This window comes from Argentina silus, assembly GCF_951799395.1.
Source record: "Argentina silus genome assembly, chromosome: 4".
NCBI lineage: Eukaryota > Metazoa > Chordata > Actinopteri > Argentiniformes > Argentinidae > Argentina > Argentina silus.
In genome coordinates, this window is record NC_139658.1 from 2,519,603 (window position 1) to 2,546,105 (window position 26,503).

The 26,503-nt window shown below is 42.8% G+C and overlaps 5 protein-coding genes across 7 annotated transcripts; 3 read left to right on the plus strand and 2 right to left on the minus strand.

The window, feature by feature from the left end:
* Positions 1–2,117: 2,117 nt before the first annotated feature.
* On the minus strand, positions 2,118–4,807 carry LOC310803101 (actin-related protein 2/3 complex subunit 4-like). The gene is made up of 6 exons (XM_083667739.1): positions 4,684–4,807; positions 3,984–4,102; positions 3,707–3,818; positions 3,448–3,543; positions 3,001–3,171; positions 2,118–2,728 (listed from the first exon to the last, which is right to left on the minus strand). Exons 1-6 carry the CDS (start codon positions 4,684–4,686, stop codon positions 2,723–2,725), a joined length of 507 nt encoding a protein of 168 aa, XP_083523865.1. The 5' UTR covers positions 4,687–4,807; the 3' UTR covers positions 2,118–2,722.
* Positions 4,808–5,183: 376 nt separating this feature from the next.
* Positions 5,184–8,835, plus strand: tada3l (transcriptional adaptor 3-like). The gene is made up of 9 exons (XM_083668034.1): positions 5,184–5,290; positions 5,846–6,085; positions 6,185–6,432; positions 6,530–6,635; positions 6,830–6,962; positions 7,107–7,210; positions 7,368–7,477; positions 7,721–7,912; positions 8,099–8,835. Exons 2-9 carry the CDS (start codon positions 5,876–5,878, stop codon positions 8,289–8,291), a joined length of 1,296 nt encoding a protein of 431 aa, XP_083524160.1. The 5' UTR covers positions 5,184–5,290; positions 5,846–5,875; the 3' UTR covers positions 8,292–8,835.
* Positions 8,836–8,932: 97 nt separating this feature from the next.
* On the plus strand, positions 8,933–11,193 carry hmces (5-hydroxymethylcytosine binding, ES cell specific). 3 transcript variants are annotated; one of them, XM_083669057.1, is made up of 7 exons: positions 8,933–9,016; positions 9,308–9,516; positions 9,654–9,797; positions 10,008–10,220; positions 10,382–10,539; positions 10,654–10,846; positions 11,035–11,193. In XM_083669057.1, the coding sequence occupies exons 2-7, from the start codon at positions 9,328–9,330 to the stop codon at positions 11,176–11,178; spliced, it is 1,041 nt and encodes a 346-aa protein (XP_083525183.1). In that variant the 5' UTR covers positions 8,933–9,016; positions 9,308–9,327; the 3' UTR covers positions 11,179–11,193. The 3 variants fall into 3 exon arrangements, with proteins under 3 accessions (XP_083525183.1, XP_083525185.1, XP_083525184.1); XM_083669059.1 differs by having other exon boundaries at positions 8,946–9,031; XM_083669058.1 differs by having other exon boundaries at positions 8,984–9,122.
* A 24-nt stretch (positions 11,194–11,217) lies between these two features.
* rab7a (RAB7a, member RAS oncogene family) lies at positions 11,218–17,827 on the minus strand. The gene is made up of 6 exons (XM_083669062.1): positions 17,509–17,827; positions 14,546–14,608; positions 14,139–14,265; positions 13,531–13,749; positions 13,112–13,240; positions 11,218–12,957 (listed from the first exon to the last, which is right to left on the minus strand). Exons 2-6 carry the CDS (start codon positions 14,596–14,598, stop codon positions 12,862–12,864), a joined length of 624 nt encoding a protein of 207 aa, XP_083525188.1. The 5' UTR covers positions 14,599–14,608; positions 17,509–17,827; the 3' UTR covers positions 11,218–12,861.
* A 1,031-nt stretch (positions 17,828–18,858) lies between these two features.
* Positions 18,859–24,051, plus strand: rpn1 (ribophorin I). The gene is made up of 10 exons (XM_083668283.1): positions 18,859–19,226; positions 20,337–20,401; positions 20,691–20,997; positions 21,122–21,331; positions 21,441–21,633; positions 21,761–21,860; positions 21,955–22,093; positions 22,250–22,369; positions 22,500–22,745; positions 23,373–24,051. The coding sequence occupies exons 1-10, from the start codon at positions 18,981–18,983 to the stop codon at positions 23,553–23,555; spliced, it is 1,809 nt and encodes a 602-aa protein (XP_083524409.1). The 5' UTR covers positions 18,859–18,980; the 3' UTR covers positions 23,556–24,051.
* The last annotated feature ends 2,452 nt before the right edge of the window (positions 24,052–26,503 follow it).

A 26,503-nucleotide genomic window follows, 5' to 3' on the forward strand; every position in this document is an offset into this window, starting at 1 on the left:
GGTCCTCAGAGATGTGGACACCCAGAAACTTGAAGCTGGTGACTCGCTCCACCTCAGTCCCGTTGATGAGGATGGGGGTGTGTGCGCCAGCTTTAGACTTCCTGAAGTCCACAATGAGTTCTTTGGTCTTCTTGGTGTTGAGAGCCAGGTTATTGTCGTTGCACCACACTGTTAGGTGCTGGACCTCCTCCCTGTAGGCCGACTCATCGTTGTTGCTGATGAGACCGATCACCGTTGTGTCGTCTGCAAACTTAACAATGGTGTTTGAGCCATGTACAGGTGTGCAGTCGTAGGTGAAGAGGGAGTAAAGGAGGGGGCTCAGCACACAGCCTTGTGGAACGCCGGTGTTCAGGGTGATATATATAACACCCCCTCCACTATGTATCACAAATGAGGTGGTATGCTGTAAATCTTGGGCAGATGCTTTTTTCTCCAAACTTTCCACTTGCAATCACTCCGGTACATAATCCACAAGACCTTTTTCCAGACCTCTGCAGGCTTTTTAGGTACTTTTTAGCATACTGTAACCTGACCATCCTTTTTGAGGTGGTTTGCACCTTGCAACGAAGCCCCTGTGATTCGGTGGATGGTAGTGTCTGACACATTCACACCCACCTCCTGGAGAGTTGTCCTGATCTGTGGGACAGTTGTTTTGGGGTTTTTCTTAATTATTATTATGTGAGCATTTATCGGTCATCCACTGTAGACTTAGTCTTCCTTGGCCCACCAGCCCATTTGCAATTGCTGAGCTCACCAGTGGTTTGTTTTCTTTTGAATGATATTACAAACTGTTGGTTTTGGTAGATTTAAAGTTTTGGCTATGTTTCTGATTCAGTTTTTTCTGATATTCCAGCCTCATAGTGGCTTCCCTGACTTTCATTGATATCTCTTTGGTCCTCATGTTGACAGACACACAAGACAAACTCATAAATGATGTGATGGAACACACCTGATGAACCAGAAACACCTGTGAAGCCAATTGTCCAATCACTTACTACGTAATTTCTGAATGGTGAAACCAATATATACACAAATACAGTACCATCAAATAAAAACTGAGAATCTCTACTTTAACCCCATAGTCATTGTTTAATTTCAAATCCAAACTTTTGGAGTGTAGAGCCAAAAGAAGAAAAAATGCTTCAATGCCCCAGATACAGAAGCAGAAACAGCGGCCATTATGCTTATGGGGCAAATTAAGTTTTATACTGGGCCTTATATTTTTCCATTGTATGCTTATGTCAACACCATGTGTGTATACTACATGGCATGTGCATTGTGAACAAATTCAATATGACTGAAAGCTGGTGGAACTTGCTCTTTGTGTTGGTGCTTACAAGAAATGTTATCAAAATGCACAATAAATTACATTACACTAGTGTTTTCAAATTTCATGAATTCTCCCCTCAATGCACTTCATTAAAGTTTTCGATTTTTTCTACAGATTCCTCACTTACTAATTATTCTCTACCATGACCTAATGTTCCTAAAGCACTGGTAGTGGCTGAGTAAAAAACTACTACTCACTACTGTTATTAGAAGAAACGTTAATTTATAATCCAAAGCTGGCAGTAATACAACAAACGTTTGAAAAGGGAAGGAAATTAGTCGTCTTTGGTCCACAAAACACTACTGTGTGTGTGGATTTGTATGTGTGTGCGTGTAAAATCGAAAGCAACCAGAAGAGGGACTGAGTGGCTGTAATATTGAGCCCTGTGATTGGCTGTCATATCGAGCCCTCTGATTGACTGTAATATTAAGCTGTATTTAACAGCCAATCAGAGGGCTCAATATTACAGCCAATCAGAGGGCTGTATTGTGTGTGCATGTGTGTGTGTACAGTACAACCACTCTACGTCCAGGTTCAAAACTAGTGGCTTGCAAGATCATCTAACACACTCACACTAGGCCCATCGAGTGCATATTCACTTCCCCTTTCTCACACCTGAAATAATACAGAGATCCTGACTAAGGTTCAGACTGAATAAAAACAGCTGATCATAGCAGAGACTTTATTCCAACACCGCTAGTGCTCCAGAAATAAAACAAGACACAAAAACATAACCACTTGACTGAGGATGTGGAGACAGTAAAGGAATGCGACAGACAAGCATTACTAAGAAGTACAAACAATAATGAGTTTTATTGGTGATATTATTAATTCATTTAATCATTTCATACATGGTTTCTGGTGATCTCTTTCTGGTGATCTCCTTTATAGACAGCTCTTGAGATCAAATGTAAACATACATATATCTAATTTCTCTCCATGATGTTCATCCTGAACCGGTTGAGAAAAAAGAAAGCAGACAAACAAAAGAAACAACGGTACATAGTGACAAATATACAGAATGTATAAAAACAATACAGACTGCTTTAGTTGCAACAACATAATCTCAGTGTCCCTGTCATCATGAATATCAACTAGGTTAATACTTTAAGGACCCGCCTTGGTTTTGGGATTTGTTCTATGTGGCAGAAAATGAAACTGAGAAATATTTCATTATATACAGTCATCAATATTCATGATTACAGGGAGATACTCTTGAGAGGCAATTGGGTGCCACACACACCCCCACTGGATTGGTCCTCCTCACTTAGATTGGCTGGTCCCTTATATGCTCTGTCCTCATGCTGCTGGGCCCTGTGACCCTGACGTGTCTCCCACAGATACATGGTGATGGGCGTGTCATGTGATCAGTGAGAGGGTTGAGAGGACACCTTAGAACTGCAATGACAAGAGGGCATTGACATCACCAAACTGTTCTCTTCCAGTACACCTCTATATTACTCTTAGTGACCACAAAACTGTTGCCAAATGCAAAAGGTTGTATTGCTTCTAGCAGATCAGATCTATCAAGGAAACTCAACAAAAACATGCCATACCCATCATGATCACACATGATCTTCTACAGGAAGGTACACATTTTACAGGCGTATCAATATTTACCTTTCATTGTGTCACTGTTAATCAGACAACTAAACTATATGAGGTCTTACATTCTTGAGGAATTCCTCTGCCACGATGCGGGCACGAGCGTTGACGGACAGCTTCATCTCGCTGATCTCCTTGTCAATCTCCTCCATGAAGTGGATGACAAAGTCCACCAGCTTGTGCTTGTACATCTGCTCCGTGTGGAAATTGGTGATGAGGAAACTGATGTCATAGCCCTAGATGACAGGATGGAGAAATTGTGTGTGTGGGGTGGGGTGGGGGTGGGGGGGGGGGGGTTAGAAAGCGAGATCAGCATCTTAGCAAAACCTTTAAGCGATACTAATGTCATTTTGACTTCTTCCTTTTTCTATTTCTGCCTCTCTTTTCTTTCCCGTTTGGTCTCTCACTGGTTATTTCAACACAGAATTAACACAGTTTATTTTTGCAACCTTGACATTTACAATTCCATTTTCACAACTCTCCTCACACTCCAACACCCCCATATGTCCCACCTCTACAGCTTTCCTCCTGAGGATGAAAAAGTTCTCTGCTCTCATCATCATGAACCGCATGAACTTGTGGCACAGGATCTTCTCAATCTCATCAGCCTAAAGGGGAGCCAATCACAGTGCAGCACACAATGCATTTACATAAAAACACATCATTTGGCTGCAACCGATAACAGCTTTAGAATCAGTTTGATATAGGATTCCTATGAATGAGAAGTGAGAAGTGTGAGAAGTGACCACAAAACATGTAATTTTTCCTGACCTGCTTGACAGCAATGCTGACTCTCACAGAGTTGATGGAGCCCTCGATCAGAACCTTCTCCTTGTCATTGCGGCTGATCATTACAGGCTGTAGCAGCAACTCTTTACTGCTCCTGTAACGATAAGCAGACAGTCAGTCACAAATGAGACTGCTATAAGTTAGGAGTAAAAAAGAGGACACACACACACACACACACACACACACACACACACACACACACACACACACACACACACACATACACACACACACACACACACACACACACACAGCATACCTGACTTCCACTTCAGGCTTGTTGTGGCGCTCTACCACCTGAGAGGAGAAGTTCTCCAGACAAAGGGCGGCCTGCAGTGTGGCGCGCACAGCGTTCAAGTATGGGCGCAAAGTGGCTGTCTAAGGGAGAGAGTGACATGGCCCACATGTGGTCAAGGTCTGACTCATGAACATAAACCACTAGTGCATACCACAGTTAATGTACATCAATTAATGTGCCCTTTTAGTTCACTGTAACTGCTGGTTGCGACATTTGGATTAAGAGCAAAACTGATCTTGAGGTATATTCATGAGTGCAGCCTGCAGCTGTCTCTCATTTAGAAGTTGCAACTTTTTGCAGTATAACACGGAAGTGCCCTAGTCACAGCGAATCATTACTGGGTTTATTCAATAATTGCTACAATAAGTATAATATAGAGACGAACAATAAACATTTCACGCCATGGCAACGACAGCAATTAAAATGAGCAGGCCAGCATGCCTTTTCCTCATCTTGGTAATGATGACTGGTTCACAAGTAGCAGCTTTTTTTGATCCAGCTGACTTTTACTGTACAAGACGCCCCGTCACGCCCACATGTAATCTGGGCAATCATCAAGCACCCATAATCAAGATGACAATGATTGAACCTGATAATTAAATCATAGAGCAAAGAACATTGTCGACATATACGATTTAAATTAAGATTAAAAGTCACTTACCATTTCTTTCTTGTAGTGGGGTTCGAAGGCGGAAGTTCTTTTGCCACGCCTGCACGCAACTCCTCTTCCGTAAATCTCACATCACAGTGAATAGGTCGTTTTCATTGGGATTTGACGTTCCAGCAGCCATCTTTCTCAGGGCTGAAAACACACACAGAGGCGTCCATTAATTTGAATCGCTGTAGGGGAGTTTGAAGAAAATGGAATTTGGAAAATTGATTGAAGTGCAAAGCATATACCCAAAAATAATTGTATTTACTCTTACACATAATTTTATTGACCGAAAACAAATCATCTTGATTCCTGATACTTGTTTGATCATAACTATCATTAAGCCATTTCATTAGCACCCCCACGTCTCTGGTTTTTACCGGAGATACCATTCCTCAATTCGGTGTGTCGTTGCCATTCTTCTTTGGGGATTTCGGTAATTAGGAAAATAATAACAATTCAACATTGCATTTAACAAATATTAATTACTATTAGATCATGTTATATACGTTCAATTCTCGAATAGATACAATTAAACATGCACTTACAGGTCGTCGAACATCCATTTCCCCTTCTGAGTTAGATGGTTCTGCCAATAATGGATGCCAGTCTACAGGTAAATATTGGTGCATTAATATTCACAATTTATCTCATTAGATTTGAATAAATGTGGTGCATCTGAAATAAAACAGCTGTTTTGTCCATTTATAAACGGTCACAGGGGCCCAACTGAATTTTTGCGTTGCCAGTTTCGTTCCGACGGAACACCGGTTTGGCGCAGATCTGTGGCAGCTAACGCGCTAGGCTAGCTAGCCATGTACATACACACAGCTAGCTATGTCAGACGATACATGATAACATTCATCCACGCTGTCTCTCTTTGATTATTTAGCAAGTAACAGCCTAAGATGAGGAACTCATGTCAGGCAGGGTAGCAATGCATGGAGTCATCATGGACACAGTTAGAAAACCTATTTTCTACACAGTAACTTGCTAGCTAAATGAAACTAAATTGTGTAGCTGTGCAGACCTATGAAACGTGATGAACATAATGAGTGAGAATGTTTAACTACTTTGACACAACTATGGAAGTGACACAATCATGACCGATATTCCCATGTCTGAACGCTCAGCCTAAACTCAGTAATTAATAAGTATTACTTCCATACAGGCATAAAACCCTCTGGTAACAAAAAGAAAGATGAGTGAGCTGAAGGATTGCCCACCTCTGAAGTACTATGACTTCAAGCCAGTGGAGCACGTCAAGGTGTGCCCCCGCTACACTGCCGTGCTTGGACGCTCGGAGGACGATGGCATCGGTATTGAAGAACTGGACACGCTGCAGCTGGAACTGGAGACTCTCCTGTCTTCTGCCAGCCGCCGCCTGAGAGCACTGGAAGAACAGAGACAGGTAGAGTACAGTCAATGTGTACTGTGTATTGTCTGCTACTTATGTCATCATGCCTGTTTCTTCATCAGACAGGGAAATGTTTCTTTGATTCTTTTATAGATCCTTACAGACTGGCAGGATAAGAAGGGTGACAAGCGCTTCCTAAAGCTGGGAAAGGATGCAGACCTCTCAGCCTCGTCACGTCATAAACCCAAGAAACAGAAATTGGATGGCAAGGGCAGCCATGGGCCGGGGCCTGGTCCTGGAAGGCCCAAATCCAAAAACCTGCAGCCCAAGGTCCAGGAGTATGAGTTCAGTGAAGATCCACAAGACATTCCCCGTAATCCTAAAAATGACGCCCCCAACAGGTAAGTCACAACCACATCTCAGAGTCAGACTCACAGAAGTGTGCACGAAGGGGTACACAAATGTGTTGGTATGACAGAACGTGTCCGTGTTTTTCAGATTTTGGGCGTCAGTTGAGCCATACTGTGCTGACATCACAAATGAAGAGATCAGGGTATTGGAAGAACTTCTGAAGCCCCCAGAGGATGAGGCAGAGTATTATAAGGTACAGTACTGCAAAAAAGGAAAATAGATGTCATAATGATACACATGCATTACCAGGTGTCCAGCACTTTCATATCTACATGTCACTGTCATCAGGATAATATGATAGTATAGTTACTCAAATGCTCTGTGACAATTTGCCTGAGGGGAAAACATAGATGAATTGTGCTGCATTTGCTATGTGCTGTTGTGTAGATTCCGGTGTTGGGGAAACACTACTCTCAGCGGTGGGCACAGGAGGATCTGCTGGAGGAGCAGAGGGAAGGAGCACGAGCCAACGACAAAAAGAAAAGCCTCATGGGACCACTCTCTGAACTTGACGCCAAAGGTGAGGGAATGTCAGGGAATAATGTAGACACTATGTTTGTTCCACAAACGGGTAATGTATAGTGTCTGCCTTGAGTCAACCCTTTGAAATGATAATGTCTATCATGTGGTATTATGTGATGATACATGGTTGCTGTTCTCTCAGACGTGGATGCCCTGCTAAAGAAGTCTGAGTCCCAGCACGACCCACCGGAGGATGGCTGTCCCTTTGGTCCTCTCACACAGCGTCTGCTTCAGGCTCTTGTTGAGGTCAGATAGCATTAATCGGTGGTCTTGCACCTTCACTGATTATTGATGATTCATGTCTTGTTGTTAAACCTCATGCCCACATGTTGCTTTATAGGGTTAAAATGTGCCATTTAAATACCTCCTTGAAGTGTCTTTAAGCAGTGGATTTTTCTTCCAGGAGAATATCATATCCCCCATGGAGGATTCTCCAATTCCAGACATTTCTGGGAAGGATGGTGGAAACGATGGGGCTGGGACCTCACCTCGCAGCCAGGGCAAAGCTTTTAGGTAAGGGCCCATGAACAAACTCCTCACAATCTTGTTGGACACATTATTATTATCCATTCAAATGTCATCTTAATTGTATTACATAATGGAGTAGTTACCAAGATGGATCTTGCTAAAAATGGCTACAATGGCTTCATAGATTACCTTCCAACAAAGTCAGATCACCACTCGGTTTTGCCTCTCACCAATTGGTGCCCCCACCCTCCTGTCTCTCCATCTCTTGTTTTCATCCCACTTTTCCAGCGTTCCTCACACACGCTCCCTGGAGGCGCGGATCAAGGAGGAGCTAGTGTCTCAGGGTCTGCTGGACTCTGAGGAGCGCCCCGGAGCTGGCGGGGACTCAGAGGACGAGGTGCTGTCAGAGCTCCACAAGAGACAGGCAGAGCTCAAAGCCCTGAGTGCCCACAACAAAGCCCGCAAGCAGGAATTGCTCCGGTGAGGGGGACGTGTGAAGGGGAGGGGTGAGGGGATCATGGTTGTGTTAAGACATTACTGATTGAGCATAAACAAAATGTGTGTCTTGTGAGACTTGACAGAAGCATTGACACAAGGCAAAAGGTGTATGCGGGAGTAGTTTTTATCATCTGCTCTAACATTCCCCTTTGTCGTCCCTCCTCACAGCCTGGCAAAGGAGGAGATGAGGAAACAGGAGCTGCGGCAGAGAGTCAGGGTATCTGACAATGAGGTCATGGAGGGCTTCCGTCGCATCATGGCTGCCAGGCAGAAGAAACGCACACCAACCAAGAAGGAGAAAGATCAGGCATGGAAAGCACTGAAGGAGAGGGAGAGCATCCTCAAACTATTGGATGGGTAGAGGGGGCAGCAGTTTATGATGTTTATATTGGGTGGGAATGAGAAGGAGATCGGATTCATTTTCCAGTCTGCCAATGAGTATATATACTGTTGTATATGTGTATGTGTGGTCTTATGCTTCCTTGCTCTAGTGGCCATAAGCATTTTATCACATTGTCTTACTTCATACAACTCCCCAATTGAAGTACAATGAATATCTGAAATGATGTAGCATGATTGTCATAGATGGAAGTGAAAACTCAAAAATGTCAAAAATGGTGGCATGCATATTTTGTTTTGGGAATTGTAGTATCTTTTATATGTGTTTTGTTTTCAATATTGGAGTGTTCTTATCAGAGGAACTTGTGATCTTTTCATGTGCTACTCTGTGTTTATCATTGGCATTTGTTCATGAGACCAAAACAAAAATGTTTTTATTACTATGGTTTAGTAACAACGGTATGGTATTTTTTTCCTCACTGGTATTTCTATGTTTAGCTGTTAATTTTGCTATGTAGTATCACTATGAAAGTCAAAAACTATGAATGTTTGAATAAACAAATATCAGGATATGTGCGTGCGTATAGAATTTCACTCATACACATTGATATTTGCACACACACACACGCCCCTCCACCAAAAGGGCGTGGATTTGTGTTTGTCACGTGGCCGGTTGGACGAAAAGAAAACGGGCTAACCCTAACCAACAGAAGAACTGCTTACAAAACTAGACATTTAATATAGCAGGTATAATTACAAAACGTAATTATTTCTCTTTCTCTCGTTTTCACCATACATCGAGTTATTTTTCTATATCTAAAATTGTACCCTGGCTGCATTATCTTCTCTCCAGGTATGCAAGTGAGCTAGCTAGCTAAGCTAACTAGTGACCAATGCAATCATGCTGTAATCATTGTAGCAAAACATTATACATTACAGCACACGCTAGTTTTAGTATTAATCATGGCGAGCGTGTAAGCTGGTTTTCACAATGCAATTCATAACTGCGTATTACATTATCCTGTACCCGGTATATAGGCTGATCTACTCAACTAAAGATGTGCGGGAGGACTGCGTGCACCCTCGCCGCAGATGAGGTCAGCCGCGCCTCCTGCTTCAAAGACCGAGCTGGGCAGCGTCGACAACCGAGGTGGAGGGATGGAGATTCTGACAAGTATCGACCCTCCTACAACAAAAGCCCCCAGTCCATGAGCCCAGTCCTGCTGTCCCAGAAGCATTTTGATAAGGTGAATATGCAGACAGTTGGTGGTATTCTGTATGAGAATTAACCTCACAAAACACACATGCCTATCTGCTCTACTATACCCTGAAGAAAATGATTTGAAGTCAGTCAACAACCATATGGTCACCCCTTTTTCTGCAGAATGCTCCAGTGGATGAATGTGTTCTGGCAGCCATGCGTTGGGGCCTGGTGCCTGCCTGGTTCAGGGAGAGTGACCCAAGCAAGATGCAATACAGCACCAACAACTGTCGCAGCGAGAGCCTGCTGGATAAGAAGTCCTACAAGGTGCTTAGTGAGTCTGGTACAAGCACATGCACATGAAATGCACTGAACTGTCACTCATTATCCACAGTGAGGCCTCTCCCATTGATGAATTATCATACAAACTATGAAAGTGTTGCACCATTGCAATAGGATGGAGAATTGAGAATTACATTGCAAGATATTGTGGGCAAGTAGTGTGGAATGTGTGAATGTGTGTGATCTTTGCTTCAGGATCCTCTGCTGAAAGGACAGCGCTGTGTGATCTTGGCTGATGGCTTCTATGAATGGAGGCGGCAGGGGAAAGACAAGCAGCCCTTCTTCATCTACTTCCCCCAGACTGAGAGTGCCACTCAGGGGAAATCAGAGGTGAAGGATGAGGAGACACTCTGTAATGAGGATCCACAGACATGCACTACTGAAGAAGGTTCTCTGTACCTGAAAGAGGTGAGTTCAGAGCTGATCCACCCATGGAAGATAAATGACTAAGCAAAAACACATTGAGAACTCATGACAGTTAGTTAGTGTAGTAATGAAACATTGTATAACATTATCTTCTGACCATGAATCACTTAATTGGCTCTTTCTGGTGTTTCTGTCTTGTGTAGGAGGACGAAGAGGACAGTGGTGAGTGGTCTGGGTGGCGGTTGCTTACCATTGCTGGACTGTTTGACTGCTGGACTCCCCCTGGTGGCGGAGATCCCCTCTACACCTACACTGTCATTACTGTGGATGCATCGCCTAATCTGCAAGGCATTCATGACCGGTAAGGAAGGACGCTTCATACACAATCATTTTCTCAAGACCTTTTCAGTTGATACTCTGTGTGAGTTGATTGTATGATGGAGAATGACAAATAACTGTTTGTGGGTTATTGTAGGATGCCAGCGATTCTGGATGGAGATGATGAGGTTAGAAGATGGCTGGATTTCGGTGAGGTGAAGTCATTAGATGCTCTCAAGCTGCTTCAGTCCAAAAACATTCTGAAATTTCACCCTGTTTCCTCATTGGTCAACAACTCGCGCAACAACTCCCCTGAGTGCCTGCAGCCAGTGGATCCACAGATTAAGAAGGTTGAGTTGCATTAACTAAAACCTTTAACACATTAAGGATCATCAAATACAGAGCTCGCAATATATTTAGTTGAAAAAGTCCATTCAAATCATGAAGGTAAAAAATGTGTTTGGCCGAGCTCCACATTGTATTTCATTCCCCTACCTACTTTCTCTTACTTCCCCACCTCCTGCTGTGCTTTTCCCAGGAGCCCTCAGCCAGCAGTAAGATGATGATGAACTGGCTGAAGAGCAGTACACCGTCCAAGAGAAAGGACACCGACACGGGAGAGAGCAAGCAGGAGGGGTCAATAGGAGAGACCAGGCCAAAGAAGAAACCGAGGACCAACTGAGTGGGCAGGACAGAAACAATTGACTCAGGCTCAGCATCTTCTGAAGGGAAAGAAAAGGAGAGAACTGACTGCAGAGTAGAGGCCTTAGCTGCTTTATAATCTTTATTTCTGTAACTGAATTAGGTGGAGAGGAGTTTACCCAAGCAAATGGTTTCTGATTGTTTTTGTCTGTGTTTAAGTTGTCCATACAGTATAAAAGTATATGTTCAGTATATTACACATTGTAGTGAGATGGTTTAGATTAGTTTAAATAGCCACTAGTATCTTCAGCTAAATTTAGCACTTGCTAACAAAACAAAAAAGCTTGACCAAGTTTCAAATTGGACAGAAAATGAACAAACTTCTTTATTCAAGAACTTTTGCCTTTACTTGAAACTCTTGACATTTTCAAACAATGTAGATGCTGTGCATTTATCATTTCATTAATAATATCATGATGAATGCAAACACATTTCCCCAATATCTTTTTTATTATTATCATTTTTCAAAGATGTTCTGTCTTGTCCTCTATATATGATGCAATTCAAATTCTAAACATAATAACAACACACGAACAGAAAAAGATCTGATCGGTTAAAAGAAATATCAAGCACTTATCAACAAATAATTAGCCAACCTGTGCTATCGGCAGAGACAGAGAGATATGGAGACTGACAACAGACATGGTTTTTGCCTTCGCCACAAAATAAATGACCGACAGAGGTTTTGCAACATCTTGCAACAGTTGACAGAGTAAAAAGAAGACAATATAGAGGTACTAGCTAATAACAGCAGTACTAGTAGTAATGAGCAATATTTGTCCCCTCCCCAACCGTCTCATATAAGACACCCTTTCTTGGTTGAAGATGACCCCCCGTGTCACATCTCAATATGTTAACAGCAAAATAATCATTGACTTTCTCCACTGAGAAACAGAATGTATGGAGCAGTTGGGGGACATCATTGAAGTTGGGGAGCAGAGTTCAAATCCACACTGCCTCTTCAGCCTTGAGCTAAAATTGTGGTTTTTATTGTGGCTCCAAAACAAGGTGTTTCGAAGTAGTCTACATGAAAACAAAGTGCAAAAAATGCATTGCAACAACACATTTGTTTGTTGGACTTGCTATATCACTTCCAAGCCAATTCACACATGTATCTTTAGGCAGTACATCAGCATGATCCACACACGTACTTTCACACATTAATATAAATTACTCATTCTGATCCTTCACAACTAACTTCACCACTGGAACTTTGGGAGTGAACAGCAAACTCTCAACCTCCCACCCCCCCACGTAAGTGTTATGGGAGTTTATTTCTGTATGAGTGTGTGAGGTTGGGTAGTGCCATGGAAACAATGGGTGTCTAGAAAGGTATTCAAGCCACAAGACAGTTGGATTAAGGGGGATATAATAAGCATATATCATAAATAAATGCTCTAATTTTCCTCTGGATGTTCATTGGGCTTGGAGACTTATCTTGAGAGTAAGTGTGAATGTTGTGTATATAGGGGATGTGAATTCAATTGTGTGTGTGTGTGTGTGTGTGTAGTACACTCTACGAGAGGAACCCTGCTCGTATCTACAAAGGCCAGTGGTAATATTGGGCAGAGGGGAGCACATAGTGGGGTGTAGGGTAAAGAGGGGTGGAAAAGGCAAGACAGGGTCAAGGGACAGTGGCGGCCCCTGTAGGTCTCCAGGTTCCTCAGCAACTGCAGGTTTCTGCTGATGGCTTGGCCCGCTCATTCCTGTCTAGCTTGATCGGTTCTGGGAACTCATTGTACAACTCCACCTCTGTCTCCTGAGAGAGAGAGAAAGACGAGATAACGTGAAGACATTTCCATATTCTATATTTATGACTTTCAAAAAACATGAAAGATATCAATACAATTATTACTTAAATGAATAGAAGCTACACGGCCACTTGGTGAAACCAACCCTCTCCAGCTCCCTACCTGTTTAAGAGCGTTGCGTGCAATAGTTTGGAAGGCCTGCTCCACATTGATGGCCTCCTTAGCGCTGGTCTCAAAATAGGGGATGTTGTTCTTGCTCTGACACCAGGCCTGTGCTCGTTTGGTCGTCACCTGACAGATAGAGGGGAGTCATTCTCTATAGAGGAGAGTCAGGTCTCAAAAATATATCTCAAGGACCACAGATCTCTGAAGACTGATCACTTAGGAAAGTGTTACTAAAATGACCACCAAGTGTTCTGATCCAAACCGCAATGAGAGGGAAATTAAACACCTAACATGGCACCAAACCTCAGTGTCTGAAAAAACAACTGGGGCACATTTTGCTGTCAGCCTGTCCATTTAAAACCATAAAAAGCAATCAACACGTTATCCGTGTATCGCACCTAGACGCCAGGGCCCACCTGTCTGTTCTCCAGGTCGATCTTGTTGCCTAGCACCACAAAGGGGAAGTTCTCTGGGTCTCGGGGGCTGGCCTGGATGAGGAACTCGTCCCTCCAACTGTCTAAGGTCTTGAAGGTGTTGGGTGCGGTCACATCAAACACCAGCACACAGCAATCCGCCCCGCGGTAGAACGCCACGCCCAGGGACTGGAACCTCTCCTGTCCTGCTGTGTCCCAGATCTGAGATAGTAACATAGGGGAGGGGAAAGGGTTTTTTATACAAAACACAGGCGACAGACACTCATTGTCCTATTGACCAGCTTGTCTTATTGTTTCCTCTCAAGTTATCCAATGTAGGACCAGTAGACCAGATGAGGATTTCTGTTTGGATTGAAGCATTGTCTTACAGCATTGTGTTACAACAATAAAGATAATGTACTGTAGGCCTATGTGTTGGAGCATTGTCTTTAAGATGACAACCATCCTTGGCTTGTACAACCTTCTGAAGATTATAGCCACAAGACTGTATGATTTGCCTATGTGAAATGTCTTCTACTTCAGCTCAATGGGTACAGCAAACTGACTGTACCTCTTCCTCAGTACCTGCATTTGTAACACTTCCTCAGTACCTGCATTGTGACAAGCCTGTCATCCACCATCACTTCTTTCGTCAGGAAATCAGCTCCTATTGTGGCTTTGTACTGGTTACTGAACTTCTTATTCACATACTGGTTCATCAATGATGTCTTTCCAACTCTGACAACAGAGATAGAATCAGGTCAGTTACGACAGAGAGATTGGCAAACTTTTTATGTGCACTGAATAGTTGAGATGATACAAGTCATGTGACTGACTTATCAAACATACAACATACATATCAAACAACAGATAAAAAGGAAAGCCATGGTACCATCATACACTGAACATGAAAACATCTCCCTATAAAACATTAATCAGAAGGAAGCAATGCTTTCCTTTCCTCAAGCTTCCCAATTCATATTTAGGAACACTAGGAAGTACTAGGTATGACACTTACCCAGAGTCTCCCAGGATGATGACTTTGAGTAGTACTTTCTTCCTAGACGTCATCGTGCCTCAGCTGGGGAAACAGGAATGACTGCATCAGTGGAAACAATTGTACTAGAAATATAAAATAGTGTATAGTGGCTAAAGTGAATGTCATCCAACCAAGGGACAGTCGAATCTTGGCCCTCTAGGCTAGAAGCTCTACTGACCCAGTAAGTCTGGTAAATAAAGGGAAATACCTGTGCATAAAACTGACAGTTTCCTGTTTTAACATGTAGGTTAAGGGTTAAAAACTAGGCAATTCCATTTATGATTCAGAGTGCATCCCTTATTCAAATAGGCTACGACTTACTACTAGCAAAACCTACTACAGCATAACACTTCCTTTGTGAAGTGGAGTGTCAGCAGCTCCTCTCTCACCGTCACTATAGTCATGTGATCCCTAACAGCTACTGGCCCAGTCATGGGGATTTCGAGAGACACACGCACAAAGTTGTATCTATTTGTCCCATATCCATTGTCTTAGACATTTTAACATACATGTTAAAGTGTCTACTGTATGGTAGACACTACCCGGGAAAAGGTAGAATTACTCTTGCCAAAGCACACAAACTCTAAATCTAATTCTAATTTGTTGCTCTGTCACATATTAAAATACCAGTATGTCAACCACATGTGTATCCCCACCCATTACAAGAAGTGATTGGTCTACTGAAACGAAGTGTGTGTGTGTGTGTGTGTGGAAATGCTCTGAGTAGGAATAACTTAATTCTGGGAATGTAACCAAGTACAGTGTGTCCCACATTGGAGAGTGTTCAACTACAAAAACAAATAACAAGGCAAATCACTTTCCCCTCAAACATGCTCCTCTCATCTATCCAACACAAGAAGTATGTAGAGGGGTTTGGGACAGGGATAGTATGGAATTCTTTATGCTATTATTTTTCAAGGCTACACTGACACTAGCCTACATAACACCAGTTTGAAATCCTACTTGTACCTTTTAGTCTACATAATGAGGCCTACAAAAATTAGGCATATACAAAGGAACCATGCTGCTATGAATCTATGATTTTGGGAACAATCCAAAACAATCTACCCTCAGACACACTGAATCATGAATTTGTCCTCATCCCTTCCCCTCCCCTAACAGTATCTCTTGCTGCACTGACCTATATTTTCTTAACAAAACAGCAGGGGCCTCTGAACCCAAGCTGCACCATCTCTCCCTATTTTTTTTCACAGCATTTAGGCAAGGCCTAATCAGATGAGTGCAGAGCCATCATTGATCCTACTTCTTTCCATCTTTCCCATATGAGGCCGCAATGATACCTGCAAAAACAAAGGAACTCAATTTCATAGTGTTTAATCCTCAATCGCTTCACAGTGACAATAAAGCCTCTTCATAACAGAGATAACAGAGATAATACACTGGAAATAATGAGATATCTGCTTCAACTCTGGCTTTACAGACAAATGGTGTGATTCTAGAAATCCTGCAGATTTCAGTCACTGAAACAAGCAGCACGGTATTAATTCTCCATAATTGGTTGATAAAAAAGATCATGGCAGGGCAAGAAGCTATTTGAATGGCGTAGACACATGCCACTCCTACTTGCAACACAAGTCAAGCAATAAAATACATCATCAATGTTGCATCCTTTGGGTCTTTTAGAAACTGTTACTCGTGGTTCATATAAGACGGCTGCACCCTCTAGTTGGTAAATGTCCACTCCACAACCTCTGTTAATTGTTGATCCAATCAGGTGGGATAGTGGTTGATGATGGGGACAAAGGGAGCCATGGTTGTGCCTATACAACTTCTAAGTGCTAGGTCATGTAGGCAAGTGCAAACTTTGATGTATAGCACCTGCAATCTTTAATATGATAATTTGATAACTCACTATTAAATCTGTCTCTGCTTTTCTGTATTCCCCATGTTTTCCAGCAGATAGAGGGCATTCAACATTTGCTGTGGACGTCTAAGGTCTAACTACCTACTTCTACACACACTTTATTTTTTTAATTATCATCAGTATTAATATGTCCCTCTAAATGTACATTATGTAACAGGCTGAGCACACTGAAACTATCAACTGTGGGCAGTACAATCATGAGCAATAAACAGAGTAGATCCTGGCTATCCTGGCAACACCATCAAATCCAACAAAATTAGCCATTTTTCAGTGAAGGAATGACACTGAGCAGCAATGCTTAGTTTGCTAAGACTCGGTGATGGGAGGATATGAAGGCGTGATGGTTACGAATTCTGATTTGAAAATGTAACTTTGCATGACAATGCATGTGGACACACTGAATTTATTAATCAGGCATAGCTTTCTAACAATAACAGTCTAATTCTCTGTGGTTTGACGACTCCATATTTAATCTGCAACCCATGACATTCGTGAGAGTCTGGTCACATGGTTCCACCAGGCAGCAGCAGGAATCATGATTTAGCCAACTGGCTAGTTAGATCGATTACCAATAGATAAGCAAATGCTGACAGTCACAACAACTTAAAACAGTGTTGCAGTAAATACAAGTAGCTTAATTACTCTTACAAGAACTTGCATATGAAGTTTATTCCCCGATTACTAATAGCCAACTAACGTAGCTAGCTAACCACCTACATCCAGACAATAAATGTGTAGCTATTGCCTCACTGCTTGCTTAGCTTAGCTAGCTAGCTCCCTAAAACTACCCTGTTACTAATAACAATAAGTAAACATATCCAGCTAACTCGATAATAACAAAGTTAGCTAGAACACTAGTACAAAGTGCCTGCTGTCGATTCGCTAGCGCAGGTTGATGATATTCCACGATGGGCCTAGTAGTGCTGGTCTGCAATTGCTCCATTCTTCCAGCCATGTCCCGGCGAACACAGCTAGCTTGCTAGCTAATTGGTAAACAATGTATACATATCAAACTTTTATCAAACGTAAGTGGAGAAATTAATATCACAAAACTTACCTTATTCAAGCCAAACACAAGGATCCTTTATGTAGAAATGTCAAAATTCCCCTTTCGACCAACTGGGATGAAAAACAGATGAATTCAATTTTGTCTGTCTGCCTCACTGACAACAGCCTAGCTAAGTTAGCTAGCTAGCAACAGAGATCGATTCGAGACTGGACTGGCTAAACGAGCGTTTCTTTCTGCAATACTTTAAATACTAGTAGCTAATGCACTGGATTTGCAAACTATATCTAATTATAAACCGACAGGTTCCCCTACGTGTTTACTTTGAAAGGAACAGCTATGTTCTCGGTCTTTATCAGTCCCTTCTCATTTCCTTCAAAACAACCTCTGTGTCAGCGGTCCGAGACGTCATCACAGATGTTCGCGAAGACACGCCCTTAAACCCTGCCCTCTATCAGCTGTCTGTCTGATTGGAAAATATGTATTCGACGTTATTGAACAACAATATTAAAAACGTTTGTCTGAAATGTTAGCTTTGAGAGCCCAATGTGTCGGTGTTCTCTCACTGATTTAGGCATACTCAGAAACGTGCTATAGTATACACATCTGATTCCTGACAATACGACTTGTGTCTGAACAATGTCAAATCATATTTGTCCGCAAGTTACGTTTTTGTCACTCCCTATGCGGCACCTATGATGTCTGACATCATCACTTTTCGACACAAACAACAAACAAACACTGAGTACAAGAGTTTGTGGAGTACTGAATAGATGTGTTGCTTTCTGCCAATAGTCAATATTCTCATGAAGAGAAACAGAGCAAGCAACTGGGAAACTTCCATAGCAGGCATTGTTGTCACTCACAAGCACCTCCACTTACACTGCACTAGCATAGCCATGTCAGTTTAAGACTACTGTCTATTGTCTACTGAACCACACAAATCGGTTTGATCACTTGTAAATGTATTCCAAAACGGATTTGAAAAACAAAACAGATTTGAGCATTAAGTCCTGCAATGTGAACAAACATTTTTGTAACACAGTTGCTACACTATAGCACTATAGTTATGTACTCTCTTTGTTAAAACCAACACACACACACACACACACACACACACACACACACACACACACACACACACACACACACACACACACACACACACACACACACACACACACACACACACACACACACACACACACACACACGGGTATATAAATCTACATTATTGGGATGCACTGGCAACCATGATTTGATGTGATATGCAGCAACATTTACCAATAATCTCGATCTGAACAGGCACAGATTGAAATTACTGGCCATCAGCATAAATTCGATTTGGGCCAACTTTATACTACGCGCCCTGACGTCAGCAGACGTGGGAATGAATGAAACGTCATCCTTTCGCCTGCAGATTCGGTCGTTGAACGGCGCCCGGCCTTTCTTTGCTGCATTATATTTCTCTCAAGCCCCAATTCAACAATTGATCAAATAATCTAGTCTTTATTTCTACAACCATGCACCGAAACATCCCCTTCCTTGCCGTCCCTACTTTTCTTCTGCTTATCACCGGACTGGGCTACCGAGTGGCTGCCGACGGGTTGGTGAACGAGGAGGTGAAAAGGACAGTGGATCTCAGCACGCACCTTGCTAAGATAACCTCGGAGATTCTTCTGTCAAACCATGGTGACTCCGCGGTACATAGCTTTACCCTGGCAGTAGAGTCTGAACTGGCCCCACACCTCGCATACATCGGAGCTTCGGTAAGTGATATAGTCCCTCATCACATTTGTCAGATGACTAGCTTATGTCTTGCTAGTTAGCATGAAACCTCCACCACCATGCCATGGTAAGTGAATGTCAGCAGCTAGCTTGCTAGCTAGGGACAGCTAGCCTAAATGGGTCTGACTAATCCCTGGAACGTTCCATGGACGTTCTATGCTTTGAATAAAATGTAGTTAGTTATCAGGTGTATACATATTAATTATGATGTTGACCAGAAGCTCCCGAGAGAGATGAAGAATAATGTATACATGGTGAACTTCCTTGTTAAACGGTATAACGACGTTCTAAAACTGGAAGGTTCAATTCCATTCCAGCAGTTAAACTGGCCCAACCAAAAGCAGAATGAATTTGGGTAAAACATCCCATCGATAGCGTGTCAAACAGTACCAGCTGTGCATCAAGGCAGTAATGACTACATTTTTATATTTTTATCATGCAATTACCTGTCTGTGCAAACAAACTTACATTAATACGTTGCCATTCATAAGTATGTCAACAAATCTATGCTACGGCTGGGGATATGCAACTTTAGAGAGCACTTCATGTCCTTTTTGCAAGTTTGCATGAATTCAACAGTAGCTCTTAATGTCGTTCTATGATAACATATTTTTGATTATAAAAGTCTTGTTGAAGTTTTTGAATGAGATGCAAGTGCACTTCCGCAGTGCACCTCGTTCTCTCAGTTGGAGAATGACACGTATGCGCTCAGTGAGTTACTTCCGTGTCTGAAAAGCTTCATGTATATTTGTGTATTGAGCCCCCTAAAAGACCTCTGGCCTCGAGTATTTTCAAGACTTGAAGGAAAATGTGGCCACCCAATCTCATTTTTATTCTTGTTAATAATTATAATAATTTAGTTGTGTGTATATTATGATAGACAACGCATCACCCATCTTACCAAGGGATGTGTACTGTGACTCGATAATACATATTCATTTTCTAACTGCTCAGATATGTTCATGTTTAATTAATAGATGTCTATGTAATTTATATGTCCTAAGTCCACTAGCAATCTAGTAAGTAGGCCCAATCTTAGTTGAGATTTGCAGCAGAATTAGGAGACATATAAACCAAACCGTCTTTCACAGGTGAAGGGTGATGAAGAGGAGGATGGGACTCTTGAGCTTAAGCAGACAACAATTCAGGGTCAAAGGTGAGAGGGCAATCATTTTGGGGGTGGCATAGGTGTTGATATGCCTCATTTTAGGGGACACAGCAGTAGCACAACAAACAGAGGAAAATGATGCTGTTCTTATCAACGTTCACCAAGGGGATGTTGCGTTATGAGGTGTACATTTACAGTAGATGTTCACCAATTTATTTGCAGTGGCGTTTCCCTGTTGTTTGTTTGTCCCCCTCTTCTTTTACATCTTGTCCTTTGAGCGACATCTGTTTTTACTTTTAGTTGCTTGTGTCCCCTGAGCCCTCTGATTTCCTTGCAGCGGGGTGTTCTTCAAGGTGCAGTTGCCCTCCAGTCTGGCAGGGGGAGCTAAGCTGCGGGTGAAGGTGGAGACAGTTCTGAGCCACGTCCTGAGGCCCTTCCCCACCCACATCACACAGGCTGAGAGGCAGCTGGTGGTATTCCAGGGCAACCACTACCTGTTCTCCCCTTACCCCACCCGCAGCCAGACCACCCGCGTCCGCCTCGCCTCCAAGACTGTGGAGACCTACACCAAGCTGGGCAACCCCAGCAAGAATGATGAGTTCATCGAGTATGGGCCCTTCCGTGATGTCGGCCCATTCAGTGAGGTAAAGTCTCTTGAGGGCCCTGACTGGAATTGACGAGCATTGCTTTAGGCCAGCTCAAAAGCATGTCTAGATTTACATTTGTATAAATGTTGTTTAAATATTTGTTGTGTATGGATTCTTTCAGGATGTTATGAAGATTCATTATGAGAACAATACCCCCTTCATTACCATTAGTAGCATCACTCGTATCATTGAGGTCTCTCACTGGGGCAACATTGCTGTTGAAGAGACGATTGACTTGAGGCACACAGGGGCATTCCTGAAGGGACCTTTCTCGCGTTACGACTACCAGCGCCAGTCTGACAGTGGTATCTCTTCAGTCAAGTCCTTCAAGGTGTGTTGATTTAAAACAGGATCCCTTGTTGTGTGGATATTATAGCATTTACGCCAACCTTTAAATAATGTAACGTTATAATAACTGCATCTCTTGCTGTCTCCTGCAGACTATCCTGCCTGCCTCCGCTCAGGATGTGTACTACCGGGATGAGATCGGCAATATCTCTACCTCCCACCTCCAGATTCTGGAAGATTCAGTGGAGGTAGAGGTTAGGCCCCGCTTCCCCCTGTTTGGTGGCTGGAAAACCCACTACATCATTGGCTACAATCTGCCCAGCTATGAGTACCTCTACACCCTGGGTAAGTTGCCCAGACATTACTAGTTAACCATAGATTGCTTTTGATAATAACCATATCTCATTACTTTACTGAAAGCTAATGCTAATATGCTTAAATGCTTCTGTGATTGCATTTTCTTGTCTCTCAGGTGATCAGTATGCACTGAAGATGAGGCTTGTTGACCATGTATATGATGACCAGGTCATTGACTCCCTCACTGTAAAACTCATACTGCCAGAGGGCGCAAGGTGAGGTCTGTCTGTCTGTGTGTGTCTGTGTGTGTGTGTTATGGAAATTCCTAGTTTGTTTTAATTGACGCTAATAATCCTGATCTCCTCTCAGGAACATCCACGTGGAAACCCCCTACCCCATTGACCGTATTCCAGACCAGCTGCACTACACCTACCTGGACACCTTTGGACGGCCTGTCCTGGTGGCCTCCAAGAACAACCTGGTGGAGCAGCACATCCAGGACGTGGTGGTGAGCTACTGGGCCTCACTTTGATGAGGGGGTATAGGGGAATCTGGAGCTTTTTTTTTTTAAAGGGTTATCCTGGATCTGGGGACAATGTTTTAGATGGGTTTAAAGACTGTTTGTACATTTGAGTAAATTATTTTCTGTCACCCCCCTCCCCAGGTGCATTATACATTCAATAAGATCCTGATGCTGCAGGAGCCTTTGTTGGTGGTGGGAGCTTTCTACATTCTCTTCTTCACGGTCATCATCTACGTGCGCCTGGACTTCGCTATCACAAAGGTACCATCCCAAATACATTTCAAGTTTCCCGTCCATATGGATGCTTTTCTCACCGACTTTCCTAATAGTTCACTCCAGTCTCTGCCTTGTATACACTGACTGACCCTATTCCCCTCTCTTTGTCTATCAGGATCCAGCTGCAGAGGTGCGCATGAAGGTGGCCTCCATCACAGAGCAGGTTCTGACCCTAGTGAACAAGCGTCTGGGACTGTACCGTCACATGGACGAGGTGGTGAACCGCTACAAGCAGTCACGTGACACGGGGGCCCTCAATAGCGGTCGGAAGACCCTGGAAGCAGACCACCGCACCCTCACCAACGACATCAGCTCCCTGCAGGCCCGCCTCAAAGCAGAGGGCTCTGACCTCGCAGATAAGGTGTGTAATAGGGGAGTGGGCGTATGTACCTGTGTGACTTGGAGGGTTTGCAACCGAGTGAAGAGGGTGTTTTTTTTTGGTTTGACTACAAAGCATTACGTTTAGCGCACCAGCCCAATCTAACAGGCGCATCACCGTTTCTGAACCATCCCTTGTGTGAAGAATAGTGGTAGCTGCATCATGTCATGTGTATGCTTGTCATCAGCAGGGACTGGGGAGTTTGTTAGGATCAAGAGAAAATGTAGAAATTAATAGAGTTCGTAGTGACAGCCTGATCAACACTGTGTGTAATTCATTCCTATTCAAATGAAGGACCCTCCAAATACCAGGGAATTCATTCCGAATTCACACGAACTATTATGATTGCACTCAATTTAACTTATTTAGTAATTTATTGAAGATGTTTGCATTTGTGTCAATTTTAGGACAGCCACAGCAATGGGTGTGTAGACTCTTGCAAACAAGTGTTTTTTTTAATTTATTTTTTATAATTTTTCTATAGTCTGGAGAAAATTCCAGATTTAATGTATATATTACAGGCTCTGGGACAGCAAAAGGTGAACATTATGTTTCAAAGAAGGTCTATAGGCACTATATGTATACTCACCCAGTCCTGTGTGTTGTCAGGTGGGCGAAGTGCAGAAGCTGGACGGCCAGGTGAAGGAGCTGGTGTGTCGCTCCTGTCAGGAGGCTGAGCGCCTGGTGGCTGGGAAGGTCAAGAAGGAGGCCTACATTGAGAGTGAGAAGGCCCTCGCTAGCAAGAGACAAGAGCTGGTGACCCGAATCGACAGCCTCCTGGATGCCCTGTAAACTCTATGATACACATGTTTCTGTTTGCATACATGTGTATACACACACACATGCTGCCCCAGCTACATATCTCTAGAAGATACCCTGGCCACATAAAATATATAAAAACACACACACACACCCAAAAACATAAGCTCATTCTCATTCTCCATCCTCTGAGACCCAAATGCAAAGTACACACACTCGTATAGAGTAACATGTAGGTGCATACAAACACTTGTGCCTTTGAGCCTAGCTAGAAACATGATGGCATTATGCTTTGCACCACAGTGAATGCATCACACTTTACATGGCAGTGTTTGGAGTGTATTTAGGTGGGGGGAAGAGCTCGGTTACTGTTTCTCAAAGTAAAAGAAAGTACAGCATTTTCATATTTGGAATCCTCTTGTATTGTTGTTTTGTTTTTTTCACTCTATTGAATGATTGGATGGTTAAGGAATTAGTTTTCTTATGGATAATCAAGTTATGATATCATGTCCCATCAGTCTCATGTCACCACTCACATAAACCCTGTCCCATCTGTTTCCTAAAGGGACAAGTTGTGTCATATTCTGGGTATAAAGTCTTGGAGCCCTTTTGAGTAAAGATCTTCAGTCTTCTTGTCATCCTTTTTGCACTTAGAATCTACTCTTGCTACTTGCCCCTGGCCTCTGCATATTTCTGTATATTTGAACAAAGTTGATGCTCTGAAACTGTTGACTCAAACCCTTTGGGTGAATGTCACCATGTTTAAATTCTCATTGTCCCTCTGATATTTTCTAACATTTGTATGATTTATCTTTTTGTAAATGGTCTGTTTTCTTTGATATGAGATTAGTGAATGCATGAGATTAGGCCATGTGGGTGGGGAAGGCTATGGGCAATGGAAGACATTGATAATGTATGTTAACCTCCAGTGGTAAATGAAATGGGAAAAGGATTAGGGTTAGTCCAAATTTGAAATAAAAAAATCCATTCGAAACAAACTTTCTGTGAATTACTGCACTTTTGCTCTTTGTCTGTAATCGTGTGTGTAATGATTTGTGTGCATGAACTTATCTGGAGGGTGTTTAAAGATCATTCAGTCATGAAGTTTGACTATCAAACTATTTTTACTAAAGGCTGAAAAATCCAATCAATTGGGTACACCTCTTGAAACACTTCAGGGGAGGAACATAATGTCACCACTTGAGGGGGCCCTTGCTCTGAGGATGTTTGGCTTTCCCTGGCTGCAAGCTATTCAGTCTAAGGCTGCAAGTGATGTCATTTTACCCTTAGCACAGCTAAAATGATAAGTTACTTAGTAACTTAAGGCAGCAGTGGGCTTGCAGTTCTACATTTTTGTTTCGAAACCACCTTAAAACCATCCTATTTTACAATGAGGCACTCTGCACCTCAAAAAAGTGACATTCTGTGCTGGTTCGCTGGTTCGCTCCTACGTAAACGAGATTTGCTCTCCCAGTAATTTGGTAGAAAGAGAAGTAACATCTGATCTGGGTGACCAACACGTTTAATGGGAATGGACTGTGATCAAGACAAAGAAAATCTTTGCTCATTTGTGGACCTAATAATCAGATGACATTTGCCCTCCTAAACACACTCCTCTGTGGGAATTTCCAATACACAATGTTGCATTCTGGACTGTACACCAGGCCTTGGTGAGAAATAACCCCACCTAGCAACCAATCTTCTGAAACAGTAGGGTGGCGCTCCTTAGTGGCCCTACTGTTTTTTTCCCATAATCAGAGCAGGGGACAAACAGGAGATGAGACAGGAGTCAGCCTGAGGTCACTGCTTTCCCTTTGGGGTCACAAGGGGTCATACCAGGTCATTTCCTGTGCGATAATAACAGGCCCCATTCAAGTCACCATGATAACGTTAACGTATTGTATGTACCATACAATAATCATTCTGAAAATACACAACAGAGGGAGGCAAAGACAATGTCTGTTAGCACTGATGCTCAGTGGCGGTGAAAGGCCACACAATGGCGTTTTTGTTTGTGTGTTAGTGCTTCAGTGGAGATTTGGAGCTGGGAGACCCCCTTGGCCTCTCCTTCTCACACCAAAATACTGTAGACAGAGACTGTAGCTGCAACATGTTCCCTAACGTATTTTGTATGTCAAACAAAATGGCTGAGGTAATGTAGTACTGCCTGCACATTTACTGATACCATCAAGTCAGTCATAAGTTCAACAGGAGGTAATGTTAGATATGATCGCTTCACACAGGAGATAGAGTGGGTTTTTTAAAGTATGTTTTTAGGGCATTTCTGCCTTATTGGGATAGAGACAGTAGAGATTGACAGGAAGGATGGGTGAGAGAGAGGAGGGATGACATGCAAGATATGCCAAGGGTCGGAATCAAACCTGGAACCTTGTGATTATGTGGTATGCGCATTAGTGTGCTATGCCACTAAGCGCCCTCAGGAGATAGAGTGTTTTAATGCATACTTATTGCTGGACTATGTTTGGCAAATAAGCTATTTCCACACCACAAAGGAGAGGCAGAGAATAATAGCATCTTGCATTAGCTCTTCGCAATACCACACATTCCCAACATCTGCAGCTTCAAAAGTGGCTGATGCCAAATACAGTTAGAATTTGTACAATTGATTTTATGTCTAGCACATTATATACCTGCTATATGGCGGTTACATCACTGAGGAAAACATCTATTGTCTTCTGATAGTGTGATGTACTGTATATGATTGGTTGATAGGTGGGTGGCAGAAGGTGAAGGTTTGTTATGTACTACATGTTCTTTTTGGTTCAGGCCCTGTGTGTTACTTTAGCTATAGCCTACACGGGATGTGATTACCGGTCCCTCCAGAGCTGCGGTTGAGCTGTTGGCCAAATTGGAGCAAAATACTGTTTAAACCGGAATTCATGAACAGAACTGTATCCTGATGTGGCGAACAGTGAGAGCTGAGATACACCGGTGTTGGTGTGTGTGTGGGGGTGGGGGCG